The sequence below is a fragment of the Topomyia yanbarensis genome, chromosome 2 (genome assembly GCF_030247195.1).
Source record: "Topomyia yanbarensis strain Yona2022 chromosome 2, ASM3024719v1, whole genome shotgun sequence".
NCBI classification, from domain to species: Eukaryota; Metazoa; Arthropoda; class Insecta; order Diptera; family Culicidae; genus Topomyia; species Topomyia yanbarensis.
The window spans coordinates 25,249,556-25,261,410 of record NC_080671.1 but is presented as its reverse complement, the minus strand read 5'-3'; the positions used below and the strand labels follow the sequence as shown (position 1 = coordinate 25,261,410).

Sequence of the window (11,855 nt, the reverse complement as noted above, 5' to 3'; positions counted from 1 at the left end):
ATTTTGTCTTGAACGGAATTATAATAGCTGACTTAAGCGATCATAACCTAAATTATACGACGTATGGTCCTTTCTAAAACATAAATGTAAGCAAACCCTTGTAACCAAGCAATACCTTCCGATGAATGGTAGTCCCTTCGAACCTATCGGGAAAGATTACAAACCAAAAACACAAATAGTTTTCTGACTCTGTCAAACACCCCAATTTTCAGAAGTTCAATTAGAATTGTCAACGTAATGAATCCCGTCTAATATTTTCATGCCATTAAACCCAATTATTTTTTTGGTCATGTAATAAATGCGAGAAAACATATTTCCAAACCACTAGGCCTCGTGTGAAACTATCTTAGATATAACTTTGTTAAAATCTTAAACAACTTTTCCGGATGATTTCAGATCAATTTTTAGTGGTCAACAAACTTGTAGACAATTAAATTTTCTATCAAATTCTCACTTTTAGTGTTGTTCGAATGTATAAAGCACCATCTAGGGACATAAATTTGAACTATCTCTAGTAGTAAAACCTATATTGTTACGAAAAGAAAAAAAACTTAAAAAAAAAGTTACTCTGGCCCCCAACGGATTATTTTGATCTTAGTTTCAAATGAAAGGGGAAAGCCCATTCTTTCATATTCCGAAGTTTCAGAGATGCTGAATTTGTTTGCATAAAATTCTTCTAATAAATACACCGTGATGGGTTCTTTCGAAATATCGACATGGTCGCCAACTCGCAATGACTCTTTAACCAGAATGGGGTAGATCTGGATTATTTCGTATAATGACGATACTGTTTTCCTTTCTGTAGAGCGGTAATTTCGACAGCAAACGATTCCTTCAGCGAGAGTCGAACTAGAGCCAATATGGATTGTCATCGTTCATCATGACGAAAAGTGGTTGTTGTCGAGTATTGTAGTTGAAAAAAACGGATGAGTGGTACTATACGCACGAAGTCGGAAAGCGAGAATCGTTTAGCAAAAATGTCACTCGTAAGGTCTGTCGTCGTTGGCAAAGCAATATGACTTTTCCTCCAGCAATGAATTGTCTATCTCTTCGTCTGGCGTATCTACCTTCTAAGTACTGCGATCTCAGAGCATCCATAACGGTCCTTCAAACCACATTCTTTGATACGGCGGCTGTGCTGAAGTCACCCTGAGCGAACGAATGTTGGCAAAATTCTCCATATCTGACACGTGTTTTCATGAACTGCCCTTAGCAATATGCAGGATCTCCGACTCACGATTCGTAAAAAAACATTTGCAAACTGGAAGGAAGTGATGATAAACAGTACAACGTAATTGTCGAATCGTTCCAGAAGTACGCTATTTTCAGCTAGTCGACATTGCATAAGCACTTGTTAGCACGGATCCTTCCCCAGTTGATAGGTTGAGAGTTAGTTTTACATCGTATTGCACAGAAAAAATATTCATAAACCCCATGTGGACACGGTCTAATAAATCCTAAAACCGCTTTCGCCACAGTTAACCACGAGATACTGCTAGCAATGCTAGATAAGTTAGGATGTACCGCGAGATTCTGCCACTGGCTTCGATCCTATCTTGTACACCGCGAGGTCGTTATTCAAATTGGTGACAGCGTGTTTGTTACTTTTGACGTAGGACTACGTCTTTGTTTGTAACGAAAAGTGGTCCAATTTTAAACGCATATAATTCAGTCATCTCACAACAAATTTTCAAATTTTTTGCGCATATCGCCCCGAAATACTTTTAAGAATAGATTCCAATAGATAAACCTAAAGATTTTTGATATCATGGCATTAACAATTTAAATAATGTACAACCTAGTCAAAATATCGTGCATTTACACTCAAAAGATAGCACTTCCGAAGTCCGGCACGACAGATTTGTGTACCTAGCGCGGTACGCTTCTATGAATGACGTCATCATCGACTATTTAAAGAACGGATTTGGCCGGACAGGCTCAGTTGCCTGTTGACTAGAAGGCGCAGCAGATCACTGCGCTGTGTGTTTTCACAGCCAGTGTAGCTGAGTTAGAAGTCCGTTACACTGGCTGTGGAGGTACGCTACCCAGCGCCGTCCAACACGCGACTGAGCTTGTCCGTTCAAACACTATGCTTTCTTTTGTGTTGTGCTCGTTTAGCGTACATTTTTATGTACAAACTTGAACACTATTATTCGTACACAAAGCCGCTTGTACATTCGAGCTCCATTTGCAAACACAGTGTAGTGGTACTAATTGTCTTCTTCGCTCTTCCCATCATCATCAGCGTTGACTCATTTTGCTTTGTGCGCTTGGGTTTAATGTTCGAGGCGAATGTGTAGGTATATCTAATTTATAATTCTGTAATGTCACAGATTTTTGATTGTGATTTTTTTGGAAATATTGTGATTTTTCACAGATTTTTGGAAATTTATCACAGTTTTTTTTCCTGTTTCATTTATCACAGATGTTAAAAAGACATTTTTGACCGAGACACAGATTTCCCTGTTTGTTAGCGGTTGCATGCGTAACCTGTATGATAGCAATCTGTGCTTTCGTTGCGCAAAAACGAAAACTTTCTTAGCAACAAACTTACGCGTATCGATGAAAAGCACAACGAAAGTTTACTATTTACGTTCGATCAATTCATTGATTCATTTACACTTCACGTGATTCATTTCCACTCAGCCTATCCTATTTTGATTCTGGTAATAGGTACATACTACAAAGCCTATTTATGGATGAATACGCTGCCACTCGAAAAAACTGTTGCAAAAACGCATCTACATATATAAAATTGTATTCGATTCTTGTATATTTATAGTTTCGATATACGATTAAGACCACTGCTACATTTGTATGCGTAATTTAGGAAAGTTACAATAACGGCAAAATATAACTGGAAAGGTTGGTCTATACATGAAATGTGATTATATTGTCCAAAATTTGATTTTTTTTCACCGGTCCGGGTTTTTTACCACAACCAATCGAAAAGTTTTTACAATTTTTAAAAGCTGATCTTGTACTATAAAGTATTAGTTCCACATATTCGTTCGGTCACGGATTTCTGTCTTTTTTCTTCAGATCTTCTCAAATAAGTTTAATCAGATTCGATAACCTACTACAAATGAAATGACCTGACAACCAAGAAGGTTGGCGAAATGTTTTATCATCAGTATTCATCGTAGTAAAGACATGTTTACTTTCAACTACAATATTGCAGCAACGCGTTGACCACATAAAGGATCTAGGCGTTATTATTGATGAATGGCTAACTTATACCAATCACTTTCACTTATCAATGACTATTGATCAAGAATATCGACTCCTGGGTTTTATTTTCAAAATTTTCAGCGGAATCCGGAATCCTTTGTGTTTTAAAGCTTTGTATTGCTCTCGGACGCACTTGCAGTTGGAATTTGCAATCATCGTCTCGTGCCCTTATCATGCAACGTGGAATGAAAGGATTGAAGCTGTCTAGTGCCAATTTATACTAAACGCCCTACCTCAATTGCCTTGGAATGATCCGTTGAATCTGCCACCGTATGAGGAGCATTGCAGACTATTTGAACTTCATCTAATCGAGATGGCGAAACCTATGAAAGTGCAGAAGGATCCAGGACCAGGCGGAATCCCAAAGCTGGTCTGAAAACAGCGATACAGGATGTTCTCTGGATTACAGTGCAAAAATGCTTTGATTATCGTAACTTCCCTGATATCTGGACGCGACTGAGCAACTGTCCTTCATCGTAGAGGTTAATATGTCTGTTGAATTCGGCCGGAAAACTACTAGAGAAAGCAATTTGCAAGAGGCTTCCAAGTACATGTAGAATGGATGACTCCACTAGGTCAGAATTTGATTTTTGTGTATTATCACTTATATAAATTACACGAATAGCATAAATTACTTAACACTATGACATGTTGTGACATACAGGGGAGGATGGGCGGGCTAAAACGTTTCTTAACATGTTTTAGTGCAGAAAATAAATATTCAGGAATTTCTTTCGTACTGAGCAATTTTAAGCAATTTGTGGCATCGAGGGGAGGGGGAATTAATTTTGGGAAGTTTTTGCGTAACGTAAATTATGAATGGTACCTAAAATAAATATTCGAAAACAGTTATTTAAGGTTACGATCACATAATTTCTAAACCGTCAATTTTGGAGGATTAGCATCTTGGAAAAATTTTACACGGTAAAACAGCAAATCTTCTGATAAAATAATTTTGACGGTAAATTCTCCTGGAAATAATTATGAAATCATTTTTCAAACCAATTTAGTTCGAAACTTAATTTCTTCAGAAAAGTAATGTTTCAAAGATTTTCTTCCATTTAATTCCACTATGTTTCAACATAGTGGAATTAAATGGAAGAAAATCTTTGAAACATTACGTACATTCCACTAAGACCTCCGTTCGCGTATATATTGTGTTTTCAGAAAAGTTTTTGAGCGTGCTATCACGAACAATTTTGTTGAAGACATGAATACTTCACGTGTTCAGTGTATCAAACAAAAGAAAGAAAACATTTTAAATAAGTTACTCTAATATTACTGTATAATCTCTTCTACTATTTATAAACTATGAAATACATATTTTGTACAAGGCACAAGTTTCTGATGTTTACAAATTACTTTGAATAAAACTGCATTTAGGAAAATATCGCGAAACTCGTTTTATAGCCTGATATGATTCGTACATGTAGCAATGTAGCATTCATTTCAACAAAGTTGCTTTAAATGACATTCTCAACAACTTTGCTAAAGACACGAAGTCATTTTTTTAAATAGTTAATTCTCCGTAAGTACTTCAAGGATAAATAATTACTAGAATTATTATATCAGACAATGAGTTGTTTTATGCTGGAAAACTCCTTCGAAGTTTTTCAACTTTCAAAAATAACGATTTCAGAATTCTAGAGAAAATTTAGAACAGGACGTAAGTAACAATGAGAGATTCTCTTTGGGGTCTTTCTCTTCTGTTCATTACTCGGCCATTTCAACATTTACTGCGCTACTCTTTGCATAATATTTTAGTAAAAAACTTTCGATATGTACTGGAAAATTAGAGCAATGTGTTGTAATGACGTCGTAATAAACGAAAGAGAAAGTTAACAAAGAGAGGATCTCAATGTTACTTACGTTCTATTGAAAATTTTCTCTAGAATTGTGTTATTTTGACTGTAAGAAAAGTTTTCGAACATTTATTACACTTTGAAAGTGCATATATTTTATTTTAATAACGTATTATAAAAGAAAGTTTTCTATGAAGCTTCGAAAGCTGCTGAATATTAATTCTTCTTGTTTATAGACTCAGTACAACAGTTCGGTGTTAGCTCTCGAAAGAGTAACAGCTATTCCCAAGCGCTCTTTAAAATTCAAACAGTACTGTGTTATCTTAAAAAAAAACTAATAAGAGTGAGTGAAAGAGGAAAAGATGGAAGATCCTGGAGGAGGAGGAGGGCCAACGGTCTCCTTTGGCTCTCGATATAACGGATTGCTGGACTGGAACGACCAGGGTACCGAAAGATCACTTTCCGGTCAGAGACAGAAACAAAAGAAACGAACTGCCTACAGAGACACGCGGTCAGAGGTTATGTACTTAAAACAATCCAAAATGGAAGCTCAACCAAATGGTCCTAGATATCTCATTCTAAAAAGAACCGATCCAGGAGAAACGATAAAAAACGTGTCCCCATTTTACATCAAGAAAGCGATGGACAGCATCACGACAAACGTGACTATATCACGCACCAAGGATGGAGAGTTATTGTTGAAGACCACTAACAAACAACAGGCAGAAAAGCTGTTGAAGCAAAGTAAGTTAGGCGATCAAATTAGGATCAATGTCGAAGAACACCCAACCCTTAACCAAACGAAAGGTATTATCAGCTGCTTTGACTTGAAAATGTTGTCTGAAGAAGAGATCCTTGAAGGTCTACGAGACGAGCACGTGGTAGACGTCAAGCAAATCAAAAGAAGGAATAATAATAACACGTTAGAAGGAACATCATCATACATCCTCACGTTTAACCTCAACCAGCTACCAGAATCCACCAACGTAGGTTTCTACCCGTGTAAAGTCAAGCAGTATATACCATCTCCATTCAGATGTATGAACTGTCTCAAATTCGGCCACCGGAAAGATCAGTGCAAAAGCAACCAGGTTTGTGCCAGATGCGCAAATCTATTCCACGAAGGCGATTGTAGCAACAAAACAACATGTGTTAATTGCCGCCAAGAACACCACACACTCTCGAAACAATGCCCAGTATACTACGATGAAATCGAGATCCAGCGTATCAAGGTCACCGAGAAGCTCTCGATCCGAGAGGCAAGACAAAAGCGACGACTACAAACACCAAACCCGATCCCTCCGCGAATCAACCTGAGCTATGCGGAAACGGTACGAGGAAGCAACCCGCTTCAAGGGGGAAACGACAATCAAACGATATATAACAATCAACATCAACAAAAAGCACCTATTGTGAATCAACGACAGCACCAACCAACAGACTCAAAAAGGAAATTAGAGCAAAACGGAGTAGTACCTATTATCGAGAAGTATATAGACACAGCTGATCATACGGATAAGGAAGGGCGATTACAACAAAATGGCGATAGTATGCGTCCCGTGCATACAGAAACAGAACTATCATCAACAGAAGACCACAGAACCTATTACGAAGAAAACCAAACAATCGAAGGTAGCACTAACACAACTAACACTAATGAACTAATAAAACAGAACCAAAATATCATACCAGCTAATACTAACACACAATACTCCACAGACCTAAACATGATTTCACAAGCAGTTAAAGACTCTATTTTTGTACACGACAATAGAGTATCAGATGAGGAAATCTTATAATACGTTATAATCGAGAGATCTGTCTCATGAGCTCAACCCACAAATTTAAACTTAAAATGGACTATTCTATCCTACAGTGGAACCCAAACGGATTTTACAATAACTTCAATGAACTGAAATTACTGATCAGCAAATTCAACCCTTTCGTAATCTGCATTCAAGAGACACATTTCGATCACTCTCGTGCCCCCACGCTTAAAAATTTCAAAATCCATTACAAATTAGACCAGTTTCACCTCAGAGCCTCTGGCGGTGTTGCTGTCTGCGTACACGATAACTTCCACGAAAACGAGGTCAGATTGAATACACAACTACAGGCAGTAGCAGTTTGTGTATATTATCCAGTAGAACTAACAATCTGTTGTTTGCACCTTCCTCCAAACCAACGTATCGACAAAACTGATTTAGATAACTTATTTCAACAACTACCACTGCCATTCCTGATAACCACTGACAGCAACGCTCACAACACCATTTGGGGTAGTAGCGGCGAGAGTGCTAGAGGCAAAATTATCGAATCGATAGTGGAGGAATGGAATCTGAACATCTTCAACGATGGAACATACACACACTACAGCGTTGCGAATAATTCATACTCAGCTATTGATCTATCATTCGGATCTCCATGTCTGTCCCATTTGTTCAACTGGAGTGTCCATGATGACCTGTGTTCAAGCGACCATTTTCCAATAATTATTTCACCATTAAGCAAACAGCTGAATGTAACAAGACGTTCCCGATGGGTTACATCCAAAGCCAACTGGCCCTATTTTCAAGACTGTCTAACGGAGGGAATATCCACCAATAGACCCAAACAGCCTTTAGAATGTGTGAAACACATAACACAATCAGTGGTAAACGCAGCCTTAAACTCTATACCAAAAACATCTACTTCAATACAAAAGTTTAAGCCACCCTGGTGGAATGAACAAGTTGCTAAATGTATAAAAGAACGAAAACGTGCTCTGAAGTCCTTCAACAAGAAAATAAGTCAGGAAAGTGAGAATGAATATAAAATTGCCAAAGCGAAAGCCAGAAGAACCATTCGACAGTTACAAAAACAATCATGGAACAGCTATGTTGAAAAATTAGACATTTCCGCTTCTCCCAGAGAGGTGTGGACAAAAATCCAAAAAATATCGGGTAAAGCGAAATCTCAGGCTATAACTTCCCTAAAAATCGATGGCAGGATTATAAACTCCCCCTTAGAAATCGCGAATGAATTGGGAAAATCCTTCGCATTCACATCTAGCTCGGACAACTACTCACCTGAGTTTCTTAATCACAAACAATTAATAGAAAACTCGCCAATACTATCCTTTGAAGAACAAGTAGAAAGCGACTTGAACAAAACATTTACAATGCAAGAGCTGCAATTTGCACTTCTATCATGCAAAGGCTCCTCAGTAGGACCCGACGAAGTACACTATGACATGCTAAAAAACCTACCAATGGACGGACTATACTATTTACTCGACATTTACAACAGACTATGGCAAGATCGTCTATTCCCAGAAGAGTGGAGAGAATCCATAGTGGTTGCTATTAAGAAACCGAACAAGAACCCTCTAGACCCATTCCACTATAGACCAATCTCACTCACGTGCTGCCTTTGTAAAATACTAGAAAAAATGGTTAATAAGCGTCTGATATGGTACTTGGAGTCTAAAAACATTATTGATAACAACCAATCTGGATTCAGAAAACACAGAAATACGATGGACAACCTCACAACCCTCGAGAACTCAATCCAAGACGCTTTCAGAGAAAATGAACACCTAGTTTGCATCTTTTTCGATTTGGAAAAAGCCTATGATACAACTTGGGTTGAAAACGTCATAAGAAATCTCTTCCTATACGGAGTGCGAGGGAACATGATACATTTCGTCAGAAACTTTCTCACAAACCGATGCTTTAAAGTAAGCATCGGAAACACCTTTTCTTTCAAATATTCCCAAGAAAACGGGGTACCTCAGTGTTCTGTATTAAGTGTGACCCTCTTCCTTGTCGCTATTAATACACTGGAGCAGTATGTTCCTCCCCCGATTAAGAAACTGAGCTTTGCCGATGACTTTGTAGCATTTTTAAGAGGAAAGTGCCTAAAAGAAATTGAAAAACAAATGCAAGATTTCTTAACGAACCTATCCCATTGGTGTAATACCACAGGATTCCGCTTTTCCTCGACAAAAACAAAGACCATGCACTTCTGTCGTTCGAGAAAATGTCTAAGCGACCCTGTACTAGAGCTTAATGGAGAACAAATTGAAGTAGTAGATACTCACAAATCCCTTGGTATGACATTTGACAAACGACTAACTTGGAGCAATCATATACGACAGCTAAAATCAAAAGCACAAAATTCCGTCAAAATCATCAGAACTCTTTCCAGTACGACTTGGGGATCCAACAGAAAGACTCTCCTTACACTTCACCAAACTCTCGTATTGTCCAGACTAGAATATGGATCAATCATATACGCATCTGCTTCAAAAAAAAATGCTCAACCAGCTGAACTCAATTCACCATCTTGGCATTAGATTAGCGACTGGTGCTTTCCGCACAAGCCCAGTACTAAGTATTCTGTCAGAATCAGGATTTCTCCCACTTAACATAAGGAGGGATATGCATACCATGAAATTTGGCGCAAAAATTTTATCCAACCTAAACCATCCACTCCACGAAAAGATACAAGAAAGTATTGACTTGATCAGACATCAATACCATCCGAGATTAGCCAAATCCTTCTGTATCCGATTCTGGCAAACCACAACTAACTACAACGTCAACCCTGATAACATCTGGTCAACAAGACTATCACAAGTGCCTCCCTGGCAAATACCAAGAACGTTAATAGACGTTTCAATGGCAAAGAAAACTAAAAACAATACATCTGAGATCGAATACAAACAATTATTTCTGAAGTTATGTGAAAAATACAAAAACTACCATTTTTATATACAGACGGATCGAAAATGGATGGCTACGTTGGCTGTGCTACATACAGCAATATCCACGAAACTCAACACCAACTCCCAACCCAAACTTCCATCTATTCCGCCGAATTAGTGGCCATTCAGCAAGCTATGACGACCATCAATGCAAATGACATAATCACTAACTTCCTAATACTCTCTGACTCAGCTACTTCGTTGAAAGGAATCGATAATCTATATTCAGATAACCCATTGGTACAAATTATTCACGAACAATTACACTGTTCACACCAGTTAGGGAAAACAGTTAAGTTCGCCTGGATCCCAAGTCATGTGGGAATCGTAGGGAACAATACGGTTGACGCCCTAGCAAAGACAGCGCCTGAGCAATCTCTTCTACTAGTCCAAAAAACCCTAGCCGAAGTAGCAACTTACATTAACAAAGCTATTATAACATCTAGCGAATCACAGTGGCATATCGTGTCGGGCAACAAATTGAGGGAAATCAAACACACCATAAGAGCTTGGGAAACTTCTAATAGAAAATCGCGAAAAGAATCTGTTGTGTTAACAAGACTCAGAATTGGTCATACCAAACTGACTCACGAGCATATTTTTAGGCGTGAGGATCCACCAGAGTGTGATTTGTGTCATGTAAATATATCAGTTTCCCATATACTAAACGAATGCAGGAAGTACCAAAACTTACGAGTCAAGCACCGAGTAAACTTACAAAGCCTTGGAGATAATGTAGAACAAAACGATAGGGTACTTAAGTTCTTGAAAGAAGCAAACATTTATAAGGAAATATAATAATTTATTCTAACCTTAGTATATAAGCTAATAATTGTAATATTCAAATTGTGTATTCTCGAAAACAGATGCAAATAGCCAATATCTGTGCTAAGCATCTTAAATAAACTAAACTAAACTAAACTATAGACTCAGTATATTATCAAAGTTACATAGTATTCTAACATTTTCAAAAAATCACCGAATTTCCGACTACGCCATTGGTCTCTTTAACAGTACCAAAACTCTAAAGATTAGTACAATGCCATGCTCTCTGGTATACTGTTAAACTAATCGATCATTTCAATTCATCAATTATCTCGATTCGATTACAATTAGCAGTTATGTGAAAAATAACCTATTTTATGTAAGATTTTCAATGTGGAACTGGAACTTAAACAATTATATCCCCAGTATACCGTTTTCTTTTAAAATTTTGAACAGTTTTTTTTATGAAATTGATATTGGTATACCTATACCGCCGTTATGTTTGTGGCTTAATTTAAAACACGTTTAGAACTGAGCTTTAAATACTTAGAGTAGCACAGACACTCATACTGGGGAAAATAATGTTGAATCCAGTAACGCAAAGACATGACATGAATTATAAACCATTAAGAACATCCGCTAAAACTTCTGCTGGGGAGAGAGTTCCAGTCTTAAACTTTTCAATTTTATATTCAAAATTACGAAACTAGAACTGAACCAAACACCCGTTATTTGCCGAACATAGTTCACAGCACTAAACGGAGGGGAATTTTCTTTCGCTTTTACCAACGAAATACCAACAGCTGTGATTGGCGAGTAACTATTTGTTCGCAATACTCCCAATAAGAGAACTTTGACTGATGGTTTAAACCTCGTTATCATAAGTTTGTCGATTTTTAATGTAATCCTTAGCTACCACCTTAATTCGATTCCCAATCCATTAAAATTGTCAGTCTCTCATACTCACGATCACCAAACCAGGGAGTCACTCACCAAACCGGGCAAAACAATTTTCTCTGTTGTCGTTCAACACATCGATACAACCGCATCTAGCTAGAAACAAACTAGCTGAGACTCGAGGCTCGATTCGACTATTTACATTTTTTCTTTGCTCCGTGTAGATATCCGACTTTCCAAATGCTGCTGTACGTTCCAGTTAGTGGATGTTATAACAGCTAGTTCAGCAAAACTCATCATCGCATCGTGAATCGAAACCGGTTCTCCCGTGGCAGCATGGCAAGTTCAAATCTACTCAACCTTCGGTTTGTTTGGCGTGTGTACTAACATTAAAATTACACTCATATTCAAGT

The 11,855-nt window shown here is 37.8% G+C and overlaps 1 protein-coding gene across 1 annotated transcript; it reads left to right on the top strand.

The window, feature by feature from the left end:
* The first annotated feature begins 5,395 nt into the window (after nt 1–5,395).
* On the top strand, nt 5,396–6,832 carry LOC131679362 (uncharacterized). The gene has a single exon (XM_058960075.1). It carries the CDS (start codon nt 5,396–5,398, stop codon nt 6,830–6,832), a length of 1,437 nt encoding a protein of 478 aa, XP_058816058.1.
* Nucleotides 6,833–11,855: the final 5,023 nt, after the last annotated feature.

Coding starts and splice junctions, on each gene's coding strand:
- LOC131679362 (XM_058960075.1), top strand. CDS start 5,396: ATGGAAGATCCTGGAGGAGGAGGAGGGCCAACGGTCTCCTTTGGCTCT.